General features: G+C 37.3%; 3 protein-coding genes and 1 pseudogene across 4 annotated transcripts in view; 1 reads left to right on the top strand and 3 right to left on the bottom strand.

The window, feature by feature from the left end:
- LOC144657496 (peroxisomal membrane protein PEX14-like) overlaps positions 1-24,637 on the top strand; it is a 307,100-nt gene that overhangs the window by 181,144 nt on the left and 101,319 nt on the right. The window lies entirely within an intron of this gene.
- On the bottom strand, positions 1,374-21,633 carry LOC144656337 (ficolin-2 pseudogene; annotated as a pseudogene). The gene is made up of 4 exons (XR_013571294.1): positions 21,615-21,633; positions 2,980-3,000; positions 2,289-2,703; positions 1,374-1,542 (listed from the first exon to the last, which is right to left on the bottom strand). The product of XR_013571294.1 is annotated as a ficolin-2 pseudogene (transcript).
- LOC144657504 (ficolin-1-like) lies at positions 5,940-10,674 on the bottom strand. Its single transcript, XM_078517857.1, has 4 exons — positions 10,266-10,674; positions 9,708-9,822; positions 7,771-8,179; positions 5,940-7,297 (listed from the first exon to the last, which is right to left on the bottom strand). The coding sequence occupies exons 1-4, from the start codon at positions 10,584-10,586 to the stop codon at positions 7,084-7,086; spliced, it is 1,059 nt and encodes a 352-aa protein (XP_078373983.1). The 5' UTR covers positions 10,587-10,674; the 3' UTR covers positions 5,940-7,083.
- On the bottom strand, positions 16,738-24,308 carry LOC144657502 (microfibril-associated glycoprotein 4-like). Its single transcript, XM_078517855.1, has 4 exons — positions 23,986-24,308; positions 21,594-21,708; positions 20,208-20,619; positions 16,738-18,255 (listed from the first exon to the last, which is right to left on the bottom strand). Exons 1-4 carry the CDS (start codon positions 24,304-24,306, stop codon positions 18,039-18,041), a joined length of 1,065 nt encoding a protein of 354 aa, XP_078373981.1. The 5' UTR covers positions 24,307-24,308; the 3' UTR covers positions 16,738-18,038.

Below are 24,637 nucleotides of genomic sequence, written 5' to 3'. Positions count from 1 at the left end.
GAGTTGACTTCGTAGAAATTCATTCATCGCGGCCGACAACTTCTCTTCGTAAATAATTTTAGCCTAATAACACAGCTTCAAAACATTGCGCACTGGAAACAGATTGCTTGAAAGGACGAGTCTAGGATATAACTAAATTTGTGTGGAATCAAGTGAAAGCAAGGCAAGCCATTGACTTTGTCCATCATCTATTTTTAGACGTTCAACAAACGATCGCTTCCATCGATCGCAGGTGAATTAATTCTTCACTGAAAAGCTTAGAAAATTTACCATTTATCATAATTGCTCGGCGGGACGATCAGTTTAATTTATTTTTACAGCGAGACAGAGAAAATAGTCAAATAATTTTCCTCGTTCAATCGAGCTTCATCCGATCATCGATGAATCATGAAGGGTCAATCATAAAGGATTTTCAAACTACCCTGTGCAGGTGAATACAGATTTAATATTTGTTTTTATCTTAAAATTGTATTTCTTTTTCCGTCAAATTAGAACTGTTATTGCAATATTCTTTAACAAAGAAGTTTTCTTGTTTTTGTGCTGGAAATGTCAACTCGTGGAGTAGCAGTTCTGGTTTCAATCCGAGCGAGGGCCGTGCGAGCAAATATAATTTTATTTCCATAATCTTGTTGATGAACGATTACTTGTGAGACTCGAATGGTTAGCCTCAAAGATTTTTACGAGTGTAGACATCACGTACTGTACTTCCCCATGTTTAGAAAGGGTAAAATATTGCGTCTTCGTATATTATTTGAAAATACCTGGCAAGCAAAAGTTTTAGGACCGCGCGGACTCGAGTGGGACGTAGTGGAGGAAACACTCGTTGAAACTTCACTACAAAACTGATGCAACCCAGCAAATATACAATTTCTTGCATAACTTTTTTTCCATTTTAACGGACTTGGTTTTATACTGAGAGGTTGCTTTTTCCGCTTTAAATGAAGCCACAGGGACGTCTTCTTCGGTAAGAGTAATTTTCTTTACCTCCATCACGATTTTCTTGGGCAAGCGGGCTTGATGACGATTCAAAATTTCCCGCAAACCTAACTACAACTACTAGAATTCTTTGCGCTTTTACGTCATAATGCAAATGGTCTATTGCACTCTCCGTGCGGGCTTGAAAAATTACTTACGCTGATTTAACCCGAACTGCACTCAAAATCATGGGATGACTTACGCAAACTACTCAGTTAAGCTAGTTTTTGTTTCGACCAGGAAAGTAAAACTGTTTTACCCAAGGTCGAAATTAGAATACATATGTACTTATTTCCAAATATCGTACATATGCGAAATTTGACAATCTGTAACTTTAAAGTTTGACATATTACAAGTACCAGCTTACAGAACGTGTTTTGTAATATCGTTTGCAAGCATTACTTCACTTTCATCTCAGTACGTTTCAGTGAATAATAGTATCCTCTAAAGGCCACCCAGTTAACACCATCGGCATCAGAAGAATGAGCTCCTTCAAGATATAATCCGTTGAGATTAGCTTTGGCACAGTTATTGCGATCGTTATCCTTCGTTGAAAACATTGAATCACTAAATGAGAATATAAAACAATACAGGTAAGATGATAGCACAGTTATCCCTCGGACGTAGAAGCAAGTTCATACCCCCACCGTCGTTTTGATTTTCGTTCTGTTAAGGTACAGCGAAATTATTTTGTACTGCGTAGCCCGTAGCTTGCTCTACAAGATTACATAATTTTGTTTTGGCTATGACGTCATATGACGTCATTAGAGCCACCATCTTGGATCCGCCATCTTGGATTTCACAATTTTCCTAAAAGTCTGAAAATAACGGACATTGATGCAAAATCAAGCCATAATGCTAACGAAATGAAAAATTAAACAAATCGTCTCAAAAAATGACAAAATAAGATTTAAATGACGACCTTAGGCCAGACCTGCTTGTTATTATGATCCTGGACACATGGTTGACATGTCAAAATTTCCGCAAGGAATATTAAAATGAGCAGCATTGTAGAGTAAATTCTCTTTACAAAATTTCGAAAACACCTCATGGGGGCTTTTGAGGCTTTTGAGTTCAAAAGGGTAAATTGTCGAATGTCATTCCACTGAACAGAATGTTGTGACACGCAGATGAAGATCACGTGATGCAATTGATGACTGCCTTTAGTCATTTTGCTGCAGCCCGGAACCTACAGTTAGAATTTTAACCTTCCTTTAGTAGATGAGGTTTTTTGTACTTTTTTCACAACTTTTTATGTAGAAAAATAAAAAAAAATAATAAACGTCAAAATATAAAGATAAGTAGCCTCTTACTTGTGGAATGCCATAGAGTCACCAGCTGTACCGCTGTATCCTCCAATCAAAAGCCGGTATTTATCTTCCTCGTCTGCCACCTTAAAAGTTGCGTACTTGGCGTATCTAATATCACTTTCAAAGTCCTCCAGGTCAACTCTCAGCATGACGTCAGCACCAGCTGTCAAACGGTGAAGACGGTCGTTTCCAAGCCAGAACTCGCCGTTCAGATCTCCAAAGCCGTTCTTGTATGATTCCCATCCAAGAAAGAAGTCAACGGAGCCGTCCAAACGTCTCTGAAAAACGGTCCAACCTCCACCGTCCATGGTCATGTCACACAACACTTGGAATGGATCGCAGCCACCTGGATTGATGGTGTACACGCCACTCAATGTGGAGCCGTCTGCAAGTAGCTGGACGCAACTTTTGATGGGTTCTGTTAGTTGCAATGAAAAGAAAAATTAATCAGTGTCACGCGTTCCTTTCCATTAACGAAATATTACTAGTTCTGCGAGCACACAAATTAAAACAAATCCTGAGCGGCGATTGGCTTCCTTGTTCCGCAACAAAAAGGGTGCTCTTAATATCATGTAATAAACCCTTTTTGACCAAACATTGACAGTTAGTTAAAATATGTTGACCATAAAATAAAATAGCACATGCTAATTTCATTTCCGGATCATTCATTGAACGTTTGTACAGGTTAACTTACTGCATGGTCTCCCTGTATAGCCTTCACTGCAATTGCATCTTGCAATGTTGTCTTGATAGTCAGGAATGCACGTTCCTTTCTCTCCGCAAAGCGGGCTATCCGTCTCACAGGGACTCTGTTTAGTAACAAACATTAGCATAGATCGAAAAAATTATTTACAAGTCTACAACAAAGAGTAATTAGCTTGTTCAAGCAAGAGTTCCGTTGTAAATTATTAGGCCAACGATCCAGCGCCAAGGGTTTAGGAAATTTGACATGGTCTCACCGAATGTTTAGCACCACGAGAATTTTCCTGTTGACATATAAATATTTACAAGCCTTTAAAGAATAGAGTAATTTACTTATTAAAGCTAGGAATCCGCTGTTGACTATTAGGGCAGCGATGAAGCGCTTAGTATTTGGAATATGTCATGATCTCCCAAATGCAACAGGAGAACATTCGCAATACATACAATTCATCACATTTTCTTTACCCTTAACAACAATTCCCTTATAAAATACTATTTGGTTTCACCGTTTTATCGAATGTCCGAGGCTGCTTCATAAAGGCCTTATCTTGATTCGGCTGAAGATTTTAAAGACTGTTAGCACCTCAGTTAGCCAAACAATAACCGAAACAGCAACGACTCCTGGAGAACAAATCTAAAAAATACTTGTTATGTTAGCAGCAGTGAAAATACTAATACTCGCTTCCAGTCCAGCAATACAAATACGAACGAAAAGAAGTCAACAAGATTATATCTACCTTTATTCCTCTATAACTGAAGTCTTCAGCCTTTGTAAAGTTAACACGACCAATAAATCGATCAGAGTCACTCAGTTGACACATGAACCTTTCTGGCTTGTTCTTTGAGGGTCCAAAGTTATAAGATCGACATCGCTCGTCCTCCACGCACTCAAGGCGACAAGAACTTTCCGAATCCACTTCTGTTTCGTGTATTACGCTGCCATTCAGCACCCATCCTTCTATTGCCTTAGCAAAGTTAACAGCTTTCAAACCGGGCTGTGAAATACGACTTATTCCATACACACCCGTGCCAAGAAGGAATATCATCCAGTGATACATGTTTGTTGGGCAAAGGATATGCACTAAAGAGCGAGATAAAGTTTAAGCAGGTGTACGGGAATGCTGTCTGAAGATTTTTTATAAAATAATGCTTTTCTGCTCCAGCTGATTTCAGCTAATAAACTATCTTCAGCGCATAACAAATAACTGCAGTTTGTTCGTTTGTTTGTCTGTTATTTATTTCGTTAAATGGAGAAAGAAATAAAAAAAGAACAATCGTAAAATGATTAGTTTATATCCTTGTGGTTTTTTTTTTCACGAAATTTGCCTTTAAAATTGTCGACATTTTAAGCGACCGTTTTGTTGATTTGTTGTTGAGACTGAACTAATAGTGTCCCTACGGCAATGCACGGGCCTTGTTTTGTATAAGTAGGGCTTTTCACATCGGTCATTCCCTTAAGCTAGGTACATACTAGGCGACAAGTCCCCTGCGACTAGTCCCAGAAATCAAACTAGCTTAACTCGTGGGACTAGTCGCAGGGACCGAAAATGTGGTCCCTGCGACTAAAATTTCGATGCAAAATACGAGTACACACTACGGGACTGGTCCCCGAAGTAAGTCCATACGACTAGTTCCCTAGAGTGTGCCGACCTTTTATCGTTTCGGACAATTCGGCACTTCAAGAGGACTTTTATGCATTACAATGAAACATGCACACCGGGGTAACACTGCCGCTGTATTTATTAAAGTTGAACTCCGTTGATGAATGTCGTTCCATTAATCTCTCAAAAGCTATATATGTTAGATATTTCCGATAGTTTACAGTTTTTGTTCTGATACATTATTGTCAATTCTTTTCCCGAAAAGCAGTTTTCAAAGGGCTTTTCGTTCCTGGCAAAATATTTTTGTTTCCAGAAATAGCGTTTGTTATAATTTTCAACCCCGTATCGGCAGATTAATAATAAGTTTTGGTTCAAAAACATAAACTGATCATAAGATATTTTGAAAAGAAGATGTTAGCATATGACACCCAACTGTGCTGTCCTTTAGGAAGCCTTTGTCGCTTAATTTCGCGGTCATCTGCGATAACAGGCTTTGAATCAAATTAATGCACATAACAGGTCATTTGGTATCTTAGTAACAGCTAAGCTAAAGCAGGTGAAATAAAGAGAAGAAAGGAAACCACTGTTTCACTGGCGAGTGTATGATATGTTGTTCAAGACACAGAAACAAGTTAGATGTCCCGCTATTCAAAACAGCTACCGGCCAGTAGTCATTTGTATTCAGAGCTACTCGGCTTTGGAATGAACTACCTCGGACTCTAACAGATGTGAATAGTTTGAGTATTTTTAAGAATGCTATAAAACGTCGCGCTTGGAAGAGTTTTATTGATACATAGAACCCTTTTAAACGAAGCCCTTTATAATAATTAGAATGATTTTAGTTTTTAACTGTACAGTTTTTTAAACATTTCATTGTAATTTACCCTGAAAAACCATTTTTGGAGAAGCAAATAAAATCTTATTCTTATTCGATAAAACACAATTTTAGGATGGTTTAAAATTTTTCTATGCGAAAACGCTTAATGTGTGGATACATTAGCCACCCGCATTTAACAGCTGCAGCGAACAAAATCTTTTTATCCTTTTGACCTCTTCTCGATAGGTATGGTGAAGTTTTGTTGGAGTGCAAATTGTTGCAAATTTGTTTTCAAGACATTATGTCATTGGAGATGGTCGCACCCGAGCTTGTTTTTGTAACAGGGGCTTTTGCGGGGATTTAGCTCTATGGCTGAGCGGGAGGTGCCCTGCTGCCTTCCGGGATCTTTTATATCAAGCGGACGAGAACATCGTCAAGGAACATAGCCATTTGATCACATTTTGCGTTATTACATTTTATTTTGTGTTAGACTGATTATTACATTTATGTCCAAAGTATTGCATTTTGCCTTATGAAGTTATTACAATTTGCGTTACTATTACATCTTGTGCCTGTTGTTACATTTTGCGGTGTGACAGTTACCACACAAGTTTAATAATAATAATAATAATAATAATAATAATAATAATAATAATAATAATAATAATAATAATCATGATGATGATGATGATGATGATGATAAGACTTCATTTGACGAGGGTAACGTGGTACTGGTGGCCCAGTAGTTTACAATATGGCCCTTCCTAAGCAACTACATAATATGCAGTATCATGTAGTATTATTATATACTTAACTACATATTACATAAACTTAACTACATATTATATGCTAAAATGATAAAAATTTAACTTAGTTTAATACTAATAAGAATAAAAAGTGCTACTAAACTGCTACTCTGTAAACTGTTTGTGTGATGTAGTGTCACGAATGGAAACAATAACATTATTTCACAGGCGAGTTCTGCTTGTGAAAAAATTCTTGCAACCTGAAACTCTCTTGCATTTAGGAAGAACAAGGTTATTCTTGGTTGTAGCTTTAGTGTTGTAGCTTTGACTGTCCTTTAGATAATGTATTTATGGAATAAAATATTCTGGGCAGTGTCCAAAACTGATCTTATGTAATAGTTAGATTTCCTCTGCTCTTGTTGTCTTTTAAAAGCATCCCTTCGTTTTTATATCAGTATGCTAATCAATGTATTAAATCAGGACATACAGTGAATAAAGATCCATGGTTTGAAAGCTAGGGTAGCCGTTTTTCTCTCGTACGAGGTGATTTCTGCGTACACTCTAGCGAGCTTAGAATAATAGGAAACTACTCGAAATCTCCGAGATGGAATTCATGAACTACTGGAAAAATGAAACAACAAACTACTTGATCTATTATTTTTAGGCCAAGAATGCAGACTCTTCCGAAGAATACAAAAAAAGTTGCAAATTTCAGCCACGATATTCTTATAAACTAGATTCTTATAAAATAAAAAGAGTGAAACTGATCTAGTTTCTGTTTCGGCCCAGAATACAAAATATCCAGCCGAAGATTCTAAAAAGTTTAATGACAATACTAGACATTTTGACCATCAACAACTTGAAAGCTTGACACATTACATGTACCATTGTGCAAACGTATTTGCAGAAAACTGAAGAAAAACGTGAAAACATTACTTCACTTTCATCTCAGTACGTTTCAGCGAATAGAAGTATCCTTTAAAGTCGTACCAAATAATCCCATGGCCGAGAGAGGAATGAGGTCCATTAAGATATGGTCCATTGAGAACAGAACGATGACAATCCCTGTACCACCAAGCACCTTTGTACTGCTGGGAACACTGTAAAGAAGTAGCGTCATTATCCTTCGTGGCGAACAGGTAACCACTGAAAAAAAAATTGCAAACAATTCAAGTAATATAACAACATTATCAAAACTGCTGAAGCCGGCTTTCCGCCTAAAAGAATTAACCGAGTTGGAAATGATTATTCTTTAAAAAAAAAAAGCCTCACCATTATGAACACGAAATAATTATTTTAGTCCCAATATACCCTTCTTTACACATTTAGTACAAATCAATTCTTTGTTATCACTTAAATTTTGGTCCCATCGAAACGTTTTTCTCTTTTTGCTTCCCGGGGGAGGGGGGTACTCCCTATGATGGCCTATACGGGGAGGCTCCGCCCGAAAGGGGTACCTTTTTAAGGCTTCAGGTATATAAAAGGATAGGGATTTCACGAGTTTAGGTATATGAAAGGGTATGGAAATCTGTCACTTAGGTATTTAAAAGGGCCTTTAATTAAAATATTGCGTGTTTAGCGGCTAGTTCTTTATCATTTTAAGCGCTATTGTTCCTTACTCATGAGTTGACATCCCATTGCCAGCTGTTCCATTGTATCCTCCAATCAAAAGCCGGTATTTATCTCCTTCGTCTGCCACTTTAAAAGTCGTGTACTCAGCGTATCTGATATCACCTTCAAAGTCCTCCAGGTCAACTCGCAGCATGACGTCATCGACAGCTGTCAAACGATGAAGATTGTCGTTTCCAAGCCAGAACTCACCGTTCAGATCTCCAAAGCCGTTTTTGTAGGACGCCCAATCAAGATAAAAGTCAACAGAGCCGTCCAAACGTCTCTGAAAAACGGTCCAACCTCCACCGTCCGTGGTCATGTCACACAACACTTGCATAGGCGTACCATCTGGATAGATGGTATACACGCCACTGGTTGTGAGGCCATCTTGAAGGAGTTGGGCACAACGTTTGGGCTCTGTTGATCAAAAAAAGAAAAGCTTAACAATTTCAAGCGTTCCTTCCATTAGAGCGGTTTTCACTTGACAAAGTCATATTTGCTTTACGGTGATTGGCTACCCGAGCAGGCAATATAAGGCTATTTTGCCCTCTCGGGATTGCCCGCTTTGTCTCGCAAGATAAATGGTGTTTTTATTACAAGCGTAAGCTGAGGTCAAGATGGCTGGATATTGGTCTCATTGGTTTTTCGTTGATTGAGGGCCTCGATTGCGTCTCGGTCCATAAACTATCAATAAAAGAACTTGGCCATTATCCGGCTATCTTGCCCTTACGCTTGGTCAAAAAATGATTTATTACATGACATAAAAGTATCATTTTTCTTTCGTATATGAATGCATTACACCCTCTTTACAGTTTTCGCGACCCAGGCTGAATATTCTTATTTTTCTGCCGATTCTAGGCTGAAAATATTCTTATGAACATTCTTAAAAAATACCGTTTGACATTTCCGTTTTAGCAAGTATTGGGTAATCAATTACAAGTGTTTGGTATCCAGATCTGTCTTGTGTTACATTGTGCACATGTACCATTGCTTTTCGTTGCAACCTGGCCGTTTTGGCTTTAAACAAAGCATTGGACCTCACAGAGATAAAGTGACGGAAATGAAAATACCTGATTTTGTTTCAACTAAAAACTATATTCTTTTCAAAATCTCAGCCTCGGGTTTATTCTTAAAATATTCTTAAAAACTCGCAAATTTCAGCCCCAATATTCTTATAAACTAGATTCTTATAAAATAAAAAGAGTGTATTCGATTTCGTACTCGAATGATGTTTGGATTGATGCCTTGGGATTGATACCTTGGACCCTTCAGTCGGCACTTGAACAAAACTAAAAGACTTGCCAGAAAATATTGTCGTTTGCCATTAAGTACCACCCATCATTGTGAAATCTTTTTACTCTTTGTCAAAATAATACTCACTATGAAACTTAATATTTGCAAATACGTTAGTTCTATGGAACCATAACAAATATGTCTCCAGGGCGTTACAGTTTAAAGTTACAAGCAAAGGAAATTAACTTTGAAAACTGTCCAGCCCATATCGCAATCCGTTTCAAACTTCTTCGCTTTTGGCTATCCGTACCTTCTTTTTAATTTGCTGTGTTATTGAAATGTTCCTTCACTGTTTGAAGAGGTTATTTTTTATATTTCACCGAATTTGACAGACAATTCCCGTGCCTAAATGTGGCTCAATCCGTGACCCAGTCCCTTTAAAAAATAGGGATGGAAGATTCGCTTCTTACTTAGGTGGAGCGGTGACATAGCGCAGGTTAACATCGTTGATCGAATGAAATAACTTTTTTGAATTTACAATACGAAGAGTTATTGATAGGTAACAGTAAAATAAAAGGAAAAAAATTGAAAATAGGCCAAGATTTGAAGATTTAAAATTTAAAAACCAGTTTTATTTTTAAAAGAGGAGCAGAATTGCCGGTTTATTCGTTGAACGTTTGACAGGTTTTGACTTAAAGCTTCTTAAACTTACTGCATGGTTTCCCTATATAGCCTTCACTGCAGATACATCGCCTACTGTTGTCGTGAAAGTTAGGAATGCAAATTTCTTTGTGGCCACAAGGCGAGCTGTCCGTCTCACAGGGACTCTGTTTGAAAACAATCATTAACATAGAAATAACTATTAACAAGGCCTAAAAAATAGAATAATTTGCTTGTCCAAGCTAGGATTCCCTTGTTCACTATAGGCCAACGATCCAGCCACAAGCGTTCTCGAGGTTTCCTCTCGTGGTATCGCTGGCGTAACATTATTACTAACAGGAGAACATTCCCTTTTTGAAGACGACATGCACTCCCATGATTAAATTCTCTTCACCGACATTAATTCCCTTAAAAAATTCGATTTGGTTACATCTTATATAGAATGTTCGACAAAAAGATTTTTGAACAAGATTCAGCTGTAGCTAACCTCTCCTGAAGAAAAGACACAAAATACTTATAAGGAGAAGTAAAAATAATAAATCTTTCTCGTTAGCTTCGTGTCAAAAAAATGAAAATGCGAACTGAAAGCAATTAACTAGCCTATATCTACCTGTATTCCTCTATAGCGGAAATCTTTATCCTCTGTAAAGTTAACACGACCATGAAATCGATCAGAGTCGCTCAGTTGACACATGAACCTTTCAGGTTTGTTCTTTGCGGGTCCAAAGTTGTAAGACCGACATCGCTCTTCCTCCACGCACTCAAGCCGACAAGAACTTTCCGAATCGACTTCTATTTCGTAAATCACGCTGCCATTCAGCACCCATCCTTCTATAGCCCTAGCAAAGTTAACAGCTTTCAAACCAGGCTCTGATATACGACTGATTCCATATGCAGCCGTGCCAAGAACGAATATCATCCAGACATGCATGTCTTTAACCAAAGTCGGGAGAAAGTTTTAAGACAGTTTTCTCAGACAGAATGCGCAGGTGTACGAAGATCATTAACAAAACAATGGTATTCTGCTCCAGCTGCAATTTTAGCTAATGAACGTTCTTTCGTGCGTAAATAGCTACAGTTTTTTGCTTGATTGTCTGTTTTTTTTAGTTAGTTCAGTGGATAGGAACACTAAAAATAAATATCGTTAAATGGCTAGTTTATGTCACTGGTTTTTTTTTCATTGAATTTCTTTTGAAATTGTCGAACTTTAAAGTGACAGTTTTGTTGTTTAGACTAAACTAATAGTGTCCCTACGCCAATGTAAATCACGCCCCTCATTTTTGCATAATTTAATGGTTTCTCACACGATCATGCCTTTTATCACCTCAGGCAATTCGACACTTCAAGGGGACTTTTAGGCATTACAATGACACGTGCACGGGGGGGGGGGGGGCACTGAGACAGCATTCATTAAAAAGGTAAACTCCGTTGTGATGAATGTTACAGATTCTTTTGCCGAAAGCAGTTTTCCAAGCATTCTCTTTCTTGGCAAAATATTTCTGTTGCTAGAAATAGCTTTTTTAGTGTTGTAAAGCCCGTATCGGCAGATTAATACTGACATTTGGTTCGCAAACATAAACTGATCATGAGATATTTTGAAAAGAAGATTTAATATATGATACCCAACTGTGTTGTCTCCTTAAGACGCCTTTGTCGCTTAATTTCGCAGTCATCTGCAATAACAGGCTTTGAATCAAATTAAATCACATCACATGTAAAGTAGGTGAAATAAAGAGAAGAAAGGAAACCACTGTGTCACTGGCGAGTGTATGGAATGTTATTCAATAAAACATAATTTTAAGGATGGTTTAAATTTCTTCCGTGCGTAAACGTAAAGTTTGTGGATTTATTTAATAACGTAACGACCGTGCCGTGGGCGCAGCCCGAATCAGGTACCACGCAAAGAATAGAGAGCGAATAATTTAACTATTTAGGAAACAAGTCGACTTATCGTTCAATACTGAAAACAATGCTGACTTGTTATTTTTACGTTTTATTACTGAACAAACTGTTAACACACGTGGTAAGTGGTCGCTGCTTTTAAAAAATACTAACTTAATAAAGGCACACGAATCGCCCGCAGTGAACAAACTCAGATTTTTATGCTTTTGACTTCTCCGCTAAAGGTATGGTAAATTTTTGTCGGCGTGCAAAATGTTGCAAATTTGTTTTTAAAACACTTTGTCGTTGGAGGTGCTCGCACCGAGCTTGTTTTTAGAAGTGTCAAACTACACGTAAACGACAATTAACTGTATAAAACGTTTGTTTTCACGCAAGCCTTTTTAGTAGTTGAAAATCTTCGTTCCTTATCTTTGTTTATTATTGCTTCCTCAATTAGATCTCCACATCTTCGATCTTCTAAAACATCGATCACAAAACCTCGAAAAAATAGCCGCCATTTTGTTTTTTAAAACGCCTGACTTGCGATCAGTATTAGACAATCAGATTTTAGCCTTACTTTAAGAACTTTTCTCGGTATTTCATTTCCATTTATTTGTAATACAAGGCATGTTATGGCGGTGTTAAGTTTCAGACAAAAGAAAAGAAACAGAGAACAGCAAACCTTTTCGGGAACGTTGTGGTCATTTTATTACATTTTGCGTTATTACATTTTGTGTTAAACTGATTATTTACATTTTATGTCAAAAGTATTGCATTTTGCGTTATCAAGTTATTTCAATTTGCGCTACTATTACAATTTGTGTCTGTTGTTACATTTTGTGGTGTGACAGTTATCGCACAGATTTCCTCCGCTCTTGTTATCTTTTAAAGAGCACGACCGCGACATCCGATTCGCCCGTACCCAGACCTCCGCCGTTGCAGAACACACCAACAACACCGGACACTACGAGGTAAAGTTTATTGATCGTGACCCACACTGGTACAAACCAGGCGATGTGCGCACTGGGATCGCTATGCATCATGGTCTAAATTAAAATTCTGTTCATTTGTGTCAAGTCGTGGATCAGTGCACGTCTCGTGGCAAGCGACGAAGGCGAGCTGTATTTGTTAAATACGCTGCAAAAATCAGCGAATGCTATGTTTTCTTTAAAAGAACGTAATGAACAAACAATTCGATTTGGTTGCGAAAACAGTCTTCGCTTCTTGATACATACCGTTTGTTTATACGTACATTCGCTGTTGGTCCATATGAGCGAAGGATAAATTATCTGCCCTGCCGGTGCATCGATAGCGGTCGATAGCCCGGTCGGTATAAAACGCAGACCATGCAGACTGCAGACTGCAGACTGTGCAGACGGTGCAGACCGTGCAGACTGAGTAATTTTTTTTCTTTTTTTACATTTGTTTCACAAAACTTTTCACGAAGTTCCGAAGTTCGTTTGAAATTCGCGAAGTTCGCTACGAACTTTAGGGGGAATTTCATTATGTAGTTGTCAATCAAATTAAGAACTTCGAAACGAAATTGTGAATTTCACGTGCAGCGAAGTTGAAAGGTTGAGGAGTTCGCAAGTTGAGAAGAAGTTCGTCCAGTTTGTTTAATTGGTGAAATGAATCCGTTCACGGTACAAGGAAAGGCAATTTCAAGTCCAGGAAGGCAGGAAATCATCTAAAGTTGGCTTCAAGGTCAAGGATTATTTTATTTAGCTTCCAGCTTGTTGAGTTTTCTTCTACGTCAAAGAGCGCGTTACACTGTAAACATTGGAACATTTTAAGTTATAGGTAAAACGAACTGGTCGGATATAGCAGTTTATTTGTTAAGTTCAGGTTTCTAGTTCAATTTTATAACGTAAACAAATGCTTCGGTTGGTAGCTTTGCTTTGGGAATACAGGGTTTTCTTGAGAAATCCCCCAAAAATTGTTACACTGTCCTTTATAATAAAATATAAGTAATTCGTAAATAAATACACATTTCAATTGTTCAAAGCAATGTTGTTTATTAGTAAAAAAATTTAACCAAAGCTTATTTTTTTGCAAATATAAATTATTTCAGAGGAACAGAGTTTCATATCACGAACAGACAGATGGCGTGACTTGCGTGTTGTGTAAACACAGAAGTATAACAAACACGGAATTGAAAAGTTCTGGTTTTCCGCAGATTTTCCAAACCGATGTGTATTCAAGAAGGAAAACGTTTTTTTCTCTTTAGAAGATTTTTACGGCACACAAAACAGTATTTTTATATGTAAACCGGTTCATCTGTTGAAACTTTTTCCTTCGAAACTGCACACGGCAGAACTTGTAATCTATTTTTAGTCGGGTGTCGGGTGACATTGGGAAAACTTTGTTGTAACATTCACAAACCATTTTCAGGGCAGCCTTGCTTTTTAGTCCGTTGATGTCCTGCCCTCTGGACTTGGGATTGCTTTTTGCTGTACTGGGAACGGATTCATTTCACCAAATTAAACAAACTGGACGAACTTCTTCTCAACTTGCGAACTCCTCAACCTTTCAACTTCGCTGCACGTGTACTCTTTCGTTCTTGTTCAACTACATAATGAATTCCCCCTAAATTCGTAGCGATTCGCGATTTCAAACGAACTTCGGAAACCGTCGTGAAAAGTGTGAAACACAATGTAAAAAAAGAAGAAAAAAAATTACTCAGTCTGCACGGTCTGCACCGTCTGCACGGTCTGCAGTCTGCAGTCTGCAGTCTGCATGGTCTGCGTTTTATACCGACCGTCGATAGCCTACCATCTACTGCAAGACGACTCAATACCTGGGCCCAATATCACTTTAATTTGTTCGATATTCACGATCAGTAGCACTTTTTTGACTCTCCTTAAATCAGTGATCCCAAAAAATCGTGGCAAACTCAAGGTAAGATGGCCTGTCGATTTTTGACTTCTCTGTCCGTTCAGTCACTTCAGTGCCACGTACCTTGAGTATTGAAATAGATTTGTTGTTTCGAGCTTTAACTTAAAATATTATTAAAAAGGCTTATTTAATAGCTCCTGTGTTGAGTACATCTGTGAGTACTGATGCATTTAGTGTATGTTTAAAAACATTTATATCAAAAGTTGGTAAAAATTATGACAGATCTAAATTATTTTAGTTTTCTGTTTGATTCTTTTTTTTCGGGTTTGACTTCCTCCTTCATATACATTTTTTAAAATTATTGGAACTTTCCCATGGCTTTTCCCGCACTTATATACTTGTAACAGGTGGTTTAGAAAGTGTAAATAAATAAAAAAAAACTGCATTTTACTGTATTTTATTTTCATTCCAGTTTTTTGGTACAATTCTTATGAAAGTAGTTTAACTGTTTTGTTATAGCCATGAAACAGCAAATGGTATTTGTGCTTACAGTCTGATGTCACCGGAGAGTTGTGGAGAATTTCAGCAGGCCCAGGAAAAGGCAACAAAACCCAAAAAGCACAAGCACCAGTACATACCTCCCGAAAAGGTCGAATAAGAGAGAGGTCGAATTGAAAACAGCGCGTACGGACCTTGCTGTAGGCAGCGGCGAAGCTGCTCGGAAAGACCTTTGACATAAGGTAGAACGGCAGAGATTTAAACTCAGCCACGGGTTCAGCACTGGTGTTCGGTTATTCTAGGGTCTTGGTGATCTTCTGTAAGAAAGAAAAAGGATCAACCATTAGATACAAGAACAGATAGACAGGATTTTTTATTTAACTAAAATTGGAGATTACAGATGGATTTTTACGAGGCGTTTAGCGGTTCGTAAAATACAAACTTTACGATACCGCGTTGTACTAATTGAGGGTAAAAAAAAAAAAAAAAAAAAAAAAAAACCAAACAAAACCACCCCCCAACCCCCCCCCCCCCCCCCCCCCCCCCCCCCCCTTCTCCCCCCCCCCCCCCCCCACATAAATAATACTGGTCCCTTTTAATATTGGGTTACCCTGTGATTTCTATCAGCATCACCGATGTAAAACATTAACCCGCTAAGTATCTGAACAATGTTGGAGGAAACATTCCTGCTATACTCATGTTTAAAAAAAAAAAAAAAAAAAAAAAAAAAAAAAAAAAAAAAAAAAAAAAAAAAAAAAAAAAAAAAAAAAAAAAAAAAAAAAAAAAAAAAAATTCCCCCCCCCCCCCAAAAAACAAAAAAACCCCGCCCCCCCCCCAAAAACAAAAAAAAAAAAAAAAAAAACAAAAAAAAAAAAAAAAATAAATCCTAAACATATCCCACGATCAAAAAATACAACAACAGGACAAATGTACGACAGCGGACCGCTGAGGGAACAATAAGACACAGAAACAGCGAGGATCAAAATGCACCAATCACAGCTGTTGAAAAACAACCAATCACAGTGCAGCAGCGTGCTTAATAAGTTCACACACAACCAGTCGACCTTATCGCCTGATGAAGACTAGCAGTCGAAACGTCGCGATCTCCATCACACGTGACTACGTCGTGAGACAAACGAAAAATAATTTATTATTGTACTCTACCACGATGAATAACCACAACATTTTTTACGATAAGAAGGGGCATGTTTCTCAAGTTGGAGATATGGAAAGTCCCTTGTACCAACATTTTTTGCCTCCACTACACATCAAGACACACATCTCAGTGATTAAACTGAGTTCGGTTGCCAGCCAAGCCACCGACCCGTTTATTCAAGTTCAACAGATAATACAAGAAATATTAAACTGCAAATAAAGGGAGAAACTAAATGCACCAAAGCCGGACTAGAAACCCCTTTAAAACCAGTAGGTGGAAGAAACGGGGGAACGTGTGCACCTGACCAAGGCAGTGGTGCAACCCTTGGTGTTATAGGGTATCCTTATTAAACATACTGTACACGAGTACTTTTTAAAATATGGAATCTTACATACATACATACATACATACATACATACATACATACATACATACATACATACATACATACATACATACATACATACATACATACATACATACATACATACATACATACATACATACATACATACATACATACATACATACATACATACATACATACATACATACATACATACATACATACATACATACATACATACATACATACATATATACATACATACATACATGCATGCATGCATGCATGCATGCATGTATGCATGCATGCATACATACATACAAACATACATACATACATACATACATACATACATACATACTCCGTAGACTTTATTTTCACTCGAATTTTAGAGTAGCTTTAAATATTATATTAATATTGTAGCTAATAATATTGTAGCTAAATGCAGCGATACAATTATAATTGCAGAACTAGAACAATGCGGAAACGTACATCCGTGCATGACAAATAAATTAAAAAATAAAAATCCAAACTTAACTTATACGTAGAATGTCTCACCTTGCTAATGGCCACCGATTACAAACTCGAATCCCACTATACACTGAGCACCCGAAACCCTCCACTTCAAAAAAGTAATTTATGCTGATTACAGATCATCACAAGTTACATTTTCTGTAAAAGCCGAATTCTAAAGGAGTATATAAGTACATAATACCTTTAACTATAGTGTCACAATAACTACGTATTCCTGACACATTCTGCTCGTAGAAACAAAAATGGCAAGTTCTAAGAAAAATTATCTGTTCACTGAATATCAACTCGTATGACTTGTAACGGTTTGAAAAAACAATTTAAGGTAAATAGTAAGCAATTCCAGGAAGAAACACAGCCAATCAATCGAATGTCAAGAAGGAAAAACACACTAACCTTACACAAACAAGATCTGTTGGAACAATTGTTCATTGTATCTTAAGATTGACTAGTTTCCAGGAAATACATTAGCTAGGGAAAACATTGCAATAACCTTTGTTTTATACACTAAGGTAATACCAACAAATACTCAGTTAAAAGTTCAGAAATTCGAACGTGCAATGCGAAAGAGAGTAATTTTGTAGTTTCCAATTCAACCTGACTTAATTTTCAATAAAGCTCACACGAAACTTAGCTTGTTTCATTGTTAGCCAACTAAAGATACATTCAATATTTGTCACGTACATTTTCTACTTTAATTTTGTGCGTTTTTCACTCAGATGTTTTCGATTTTGGCTTTTTACAAAATGAAGTAGGTAAACTCTAAATCTTAACGTTTAACAACAGTACTGTAAGAAAAAGGAATGTTGGGATATGGTTCGTTTCATAAAACGAAACTTTCCCTTAACTCAAAATACTATTATTAAATCAGTGTAACGGCAGAAAAATTTAAATGGCCGTTTGACGCAATGAATGTATATACAGCAGAATCTATGAAATACTGGAACTACTTAAACTACAAACTACTTCGGTCAAAACTGTAAAACTGTTTTGCCCGAGGTCTAAATAAGAACACATACGTACTCTCGAGTATTTTAAGCATTCATTTTGGACATCTGCAACTTTAAAGCTTTACACATTACAAGTACCACATTACAAAAAGTACTTGAAACCGGAGAAAATTTCGTTTGTAGGCATTACTTTAGTTTCATCTCAGAACGTTTCAGTGAATAATCGTGTCCTTTAAAGTCGAGCCAGATAACTCCATTGGCATGAAAAGAAGTAGGTCCTCCAAGATATAACCCATTGAGATTAGATTGGTGACAAGCCTTGTACCACCAGGCTCCTGAGGTACTCTGCGCACAGTCACCATTCAGAGAAGCATCGTTATCCTTCGTGGAAAACTGTGCATCACTGGAAGAGAATTATAAACAATACAGGTTACATGATAACATAGTTTAAACGGCTAACAGGAAATAGTTTGCGGGAGTTGAAAAAGGTACACTTTGATTCAAATATCGAATGTTCAAATCAATAGTAACAATCATTCATCCACTGAACAGAAGCCTGTCGGATTGTTTTATTTGTAATAATATACATACAAAAATTTCTGCATGCTCATTGGCTGAGAGCACGTCAATTAATCCTAAACAGTGCAGAAAGTTGAAATTGAGTGCAAAAAGTTGAAATTGAGTGCAGAAAGTTGAAATTAAATTGATTGACAGGAAAGTCGGAAAGCGCACCAAAACAAAATGGCGGCCGATGTCGGAGTGTTTGAGAGAGCAAAAATCGAGCAAAAACATAACGATTCATGAAAAGTTTGACCGATTTAACGAAAGTTGTAAGTATATAAACCAAAGTACTAGGAATTGGACGTTTGTACAGCACAAGCAAGGCTTTACGAAACTACTGAAAGCTACCAATCGTGGATTTTCTTACGCGACGGCTCGTAATAAGAAGAAAGATTACAAGCGTGAATTGAAGTTGGACATTTCAGCCCAAACCAATAAAACTGAATAAGGATAAAAGCACCTGATAATGAATAACAGAGAGATTTAAAATTTCCCAGCGGTAACTGAAACCCCGGAAACTTCGTAATGTTTAAGAACGAATCGGAAAGGTAAGCCACTGAACACTTTTTGTTTGTCATCCACTTCAAGTGAAATTTCTGTATGCGTATTATTAACAAGTTATCGCATGATTTTTCTCGTACAATTTGGGATAAATCAGCACTCGTAAATTTTTCAAAGTCTACAAGTTGCACTCGCCCTACGGGCTTGTGCAATTTGGTTAGCCTTTGAAAAATTTACTCGTACTGATTTATTCCAAATTGCACCCGAAATCATGTGATTACCTATACAAATCGCACCGTTCATTCTTAGAAGGCAAGACAAAGGAACGACATGCACTTGCCGAAACCTAAGTTAACGCTAGGGAAAAGGACGTTTAAATACTCAGGTGCGGTTCTTTTTAATTATTTACCCTACTTCAATAAAAGAAGCAACATCACTTTCCATTTTTATGAACCTTCTTAGACTTTATTATAGAAAGTGTTTTTTTCTTATGAATTTATTTATTTAACTTGGTTCCCATTTTCATCTTAATTTTTAAAAGAATTATAATTCATTTGTATTTTAGGCATTTTTACCTTTGTACATATTAAACATTTTATAATGTAGTCATAATTTACGCAAGCCAAGTGCTGATTGGGCCACCCTGCCTAAATAAAGTTGACTTGACTTAAATCAAGATCACATATAATGCAAATGGAGACTGCCTTTGGTCCTTATGCTGCAGCCTGGCACCCAAAGTTTTAATTTTTCTTTTCTTTTTCAAAACGTTTTATCCATTATAATAAATAAAATAAAAAATATGTTATAATTTTGTTATATGAAGTAGTTTTCTAGGGTCTTCCAGAGTCCTTTGCGGTAGGCATTAAAGGTTGGCTTCGATTAAAGGGACACTGTCACCAGTTTTATTTCAAAAACTCAAGAGCCCGAAGACATATGGAAACTACGAATAGTGGTCCAATTTGGTTAAAAATCACCATGCAAGTGAACTAAAGCGATAAACAAGTGATATTATTGTGATGCCATCAGGAACTTAAGATCTCAACTTGAAAAAGTCAGGCTGATGTTTTCAAGTTTTGGCCTTGTGGACTAAAAAAACACCTCAAAATTATTACGATTTCCCTCTTCCTTCAACAAAAATTTACTTTATATCTCCATCTTTGATGTACAAGGTGCATTTCATGTACGATAAGACCTATTTTTGCCAATTTTAGTACTTTTTACAGTGTCCCTTTTAGTGTGTTTTTTTGTGTGTTTGCCTCCTCGAAAACAATATTAAGATGAGTAGTTTCTTACTTATGGTATGACATCGAGTCACCAGCGGATCCACTGTATCCTCCAATCAAAAGCCGGTACTTATCTCCTTCGTCTGCCACCTTAAAAGTCGTGTACTCGGCGTATTTGATGTTGCCTTCAAAGTCCTCCAGGTCAACTCTAAATTTGACGTCAGCACCAGCTGTCAAACGGTGAAGATTGTCGTTTCCGAGCCAGAACTCGCCGTTCAGATCTCCAAAGCCGTTTTTGTAGGACACCCATTCAAGAAAGAAGTCAACAGAGCCGTCCAAACGTCTCTGAAAAACGGTCCAACCTCCACCGTCCTTGGTCATGTCACACAACACTTGGAATGGTTCACCGCCATCTGGATTGATGGAGTACACGCCATCGGATGTGAAACCATCTTGAAGGAGTTGGGCGCAACTTTTGGGCTCTATAAGTTGAAATGAATAAAAAATAGAGTTAAAGCAATATTTTCCACATCCAGTCAAACCTAATGTGCTTTCTGATTCAACTTCCAGCCCAGCGCATAACTACATTTGAACAGACTGGATCACCACAATGGGTACTATCTCCCCTACTCGTTCTGATTTAGGGGTTGGCAATATACTGGCAGTCTTCCCCGGTAACCAGAATGGCTGACGTGTAGCTATTTGCGTGATGCTAGCCTCTTCCTGTACACAGTGATTCTTTAGGCTCGTCATTCCAATTAATCCAAAAGAACGTCTCCGTAGGAGGCTTTCATAATAACGTCTATTTATAAATTCGTTAGCCTAAACAGAAATTTGCAGCCAGCCGATAATCACGGAAACAACGTTACATAGTCCGTTTTATGTACTTGTTATACTGACTTTTGCTCGTCGCTTAGAAATGGATGAGGTCTGCTAACGGAAACTCTTGTTTTCTAACTGTACCGCACTGTGCCTCTGATGATATGTAATTAAAAAGACAAAGGTGAAAACTCGAGACGATAATGACAGACGTGGAAGGGAAAGGGAAAAGGGAAAAATTCCCATCCAGCTTATAATCAGGAAAATCAATCAACTGATAACCTTTCTTTTGGAGCAAAGTCGTAGTCAAACTTTAAGATCGATTTTTTAAACTTGTTGATTTAATGCATCGCATTTCGCTTTCAATATTATTATTTTCCCTACTCATGCCTCATGCAAAATAGTCGGTACCTCGAAGAGATCTTTGATTTTTTCGTTGATTATGGGTCTTGGCTGCGTCTTGGTCCATAAACTGGCAATAAAAACAACCCGGGTAATATCCAGTTATCTTGACCTCACGCTTGTTCAGTAAAAGGTAAAATTCAACAATTGGCCATAATTTGATTTTGTTTTCAAAAGAGGAGAAGAATTGCCGGATCATTCATTGAACGTTTGACAGGTTTTGACTTCAACTTACTGCATGGTGTCCCTGTATAACCTTCACTGCAATCGCATCTTGCACTGTTGTCTTGATAGTTAGGAATACAAATTTCGTTCTGGCCACAAGGTGAGCTGTCCGTCTCACATGGACTCTGTTTAAAAAAAAACGTCACCATCGAAATAATTATTTACAAGCCTTAAACGGATTTTTTCAAGGATTGTAACAGATTTTAAAAACAGCCAAAATATATATTTGTGTCGTAGGAAACCTAAAAATAATGGTCCATTTTTACTGAGATGGAAATGGATTACAATTTGAAAAGTTAATGCTATTTGAAACATCTCGCTGAAATTCATTTGTCTTAGTGACCCCGTGATTAAACTTTAAAGCATTCTCCAAAAAATTTAGGTCAAACCTCGCAAAAATGTTTAAACTGGCGTAAAACGTCCGTTTTAAGGTGGCTCGATCGGATTTTTGAGTGACGATACCTTTCAACTTTGAGCAACTTGTATGTCACCGTAAATAATACGACTGAAAATCGATCAATACAGCTGTACTAAAGAAAGATGAAAGTTTCGAATGAGATAAGTTTCATCGAAATCTGAGTAACCATAGCAACATAATGACGTCACCACCCATTTTACACGAGACCGATTTTCTTGTAATAGAAGGATAATTTTGAAAAAAGGCTTCTAGATCTTGGACTTGACAAAGTTTTCTCGACGTTTGCAAAATTTGAAGAATTTTTATGAGAGCGTTTTCGAGAAAATTTTGGATGAAGTTTTCAGGTGCTAAAATACAACAAAAGCAAAGCAGTCTTAAAACAATATTGAGAAAACGTTCATAAGGCGCGATCAAGTAACATTTTGGCCTTAAGTGAATCTTGTACTATCTAATTACCTTGGGAGAAAATCTCAGAGAAATCGTTTCATTTGATTTCTTGAAACATCGGCTTGAATATGAACTGGTATGAAGTGTTATTTCGCTCTTTTATCAAAAAAGGGCCTTCGCTTACTAAAATGATCGCAAAATAAAAAGCGCTCGATAGAATTTTTTTTAACTTGGCAGTCAAAAAGAAGAATAAGTATGTAATGAAATGTCTGATTTTCAAAATAATTGAAACATTCAAAGGCAGTTAATTTAAAGCCTTATCTCAGGTAAACATTGCGCTGTTTTTCACCCTACATCGGATCGCTGCCTCATTATAAGTCTCTATTGTGTCGTGCCCCGTGCATTTGTAAATTTCAGCACAACTTGAATATGTATAACAGCTGCTTTTTCCGAAAACTGCACAGAAACAAGCTAATATAACAGGCCAAAATACAATAACAACGAGGAATAGGATAGAAAAGCACTTATGTATTATCTTCAGTCTCCTAACAGGTTCAAGGCCAAGGCAGAATTGTCGCAAAAATCTCCAGTAATAAATAATTAGTGATTCATGATCTTCTGGAATTTACAAATGCACGCGGCTTGAGACAATGGAGACAGATAATGAGGCAGCGATCCGATGTAGGGTAAAAAACAGCGCAATGTTTACCTGAGATAAGGCTTTGAATTAACTGCCTTAAAATGTTTCAATTATTTTGAAAATCGGACATTTCATTACGTACTTATTCTTCCTTTTGACTGCCAAGTTTAAAAAAATTCTATCGAGCGCTTTTTATTTTGCGATCATTTTAGTAAGCGAAGGCCCTTTTTCGATAAAAGAGCGAAATAACACTTCATACCAGTTCATATTCAAGCCGATGTTTCAAGAGATTAAATGAAACGATTTCTCTGAGATTTTCTCCCAAGGTAATTAGATAGTACAAGATTCACTTAAGGCTAAAATGTTTCTTAATCGGGCCTTATGAACGTTTTCTCAATAATGTTTTAAGACTGCTTTGCTTTTGTTGTATTTTAGCACCTGAAAACTTCATCCAAAATTTTCTCGAAAACGCTCTCATAAAAATTCTTCAAATTTTGCAGACGTTGAGAAAACTATGTCAAGTCCAAGATCTAGAAGCCTTTTTTCAAAATTATCCCCCCATTACAAGAAAATCGGTCTCGTGTAAAATGGGTGGTGACGTCATTATGTTGCTATGGCTACTCCGATTTCGATGAAACTAATTTCATTCGAAACTTTCATCTTTCTTTAGTACAGCTGTATTGATCGATTTTCAGCCTTATTGTTTACCGTGGCATACAAGTTGCTCAAAGTTCAAAGGTATCGTCACTCAAAAATCCGATCGAGCCACCTTAATGGAAATGTAGATAATTACAAATCCATTTTTCTCTGGCGGGTCAGCCTTAGAGCTAAAAATTTTGCAGATTTTTGTTAACTGTATTCAAACTGTTACCATACTATGAGATCTCTGTGTAACTTTATTTTTGCCTGTATTGCTCGAATGTACGGCGGAAACCATCTTAACTAGTCTACATTTACCTTTATTCCTCTATAACGGATATATTCAGCCTGTGTAAAGTTTACACGACCAATAAATCGATCAGAGTCGCTCAGTTGACACATGAACCTTTCAGGTTTGTTCTTTGCGGGTCCAAAGTTGTAAGATCGACATCGCTCTTCCTCCACGCACTCAAACCAACAAGAACTTTCCGAGTCAACTTCTGTTTCGTGAATCACGCTTCCATTCAGCATCCATCCGTCTATTGCCCCAGCAAAGTTAACAGCTTTGATACCGGGCTGTGAAATACGACTAATTCCATAAACAGCCGTGCAAAGGAGGCATATCACCCAAACACGCATGTTTGTTTAGCAAGGAATACGAAGTGATTTAACCAAAGTGTGGGGTAAAGTTTATTAAGGTCAACTGAGTATGATAGCAGGTGTTTGGAAAAACAAGACAATGCTACCCTGCTCCAGCTGATACAGCTAATTTTGTTTTGTTTTGTTTTGCTTTGTTTCCTGGTTTCGTCGTGTGTGTGTGTGTGTGTTTTTTTTCTTGTTGATTTGTTTTGCTGTATTTTTTCACTGAGCGGATAGAACACAAATTTTAAAGGAAGAGATTGTTTGCTGGGAGATCAGTTTTAGGCGATAGTGTTTTTTGTCGTGACTGAACTTATAATTCCCTGCTGAC

Source organism: Oculina patagonica, chromosome 6, assembly GCF_052425735.1.
Source record: "Oculina patagonica isolate OP01 chromosome 6, crgOcupat, whole genome shotgun sequence".
Classification (NCBI taxonomy): domain Eukaryota; kingdom Metazoa; phylum Cnidaria; class Anthozoa; order Scleractinia; family Oculinidae; genus Oculina; species Oculina patagonica.
Note: the sequence above shows the minus strand (reverse complement) of the source record. Positions and strands in the feature narration are given on the sequence as shown.

What these genes read in the sequence shown, in the direction of transcription:
- LOC144657504 (XM_078517857.1), bottom strand. Translation starts at nt 10,586, where the DNA reads ATGCATGTCTGGATGATATTCGTTCTTGGCACGGCTGCATATGGAATC. An exon ending in TCCGCTATAGAGGAATACAG is followed by an intron (nt 9,823 to 10,265) that starts GTAGATATAGGC and finishes GTTTTCAAACAG; the next exon opens with AGTCCCTGTGAGACGGACAG. An exon ending in AATGGGATGTCAACTCATGA is followed by an intron (nt 7,298 to 7,770) that starts GTAAGGAACAAT and finishes TTTTTTTTTCAG; the next exon opens with TGGTTACCTGTTCGCCACGA.
- LOC144657502 (XM_078517855.1), bottom strand. Translation starts at nt 24,306, where the DNA reads ATGCGTGTTTGGGTGATATGCCTCCTTTGCACGGCTGTTTATGGAATT. An exon ending in TCCGTTATAGAGGAATAAAG is followed by an intron (nt 21,709 to 23,985) that starts GTAAATGTAGAC and finishes TTTTTTAAACAG; the next exon opens with AGTCCATGTGAGACGGACAG. An exon ending in GACTCGATGTCATACCATAA is followed by an intron (nt 18,256 to 20,207) that starts GTAAGAAACTAC and finishes ATTCTCTTCCAG; the next exon opens with TGATGCACAGTTTTCCACGA.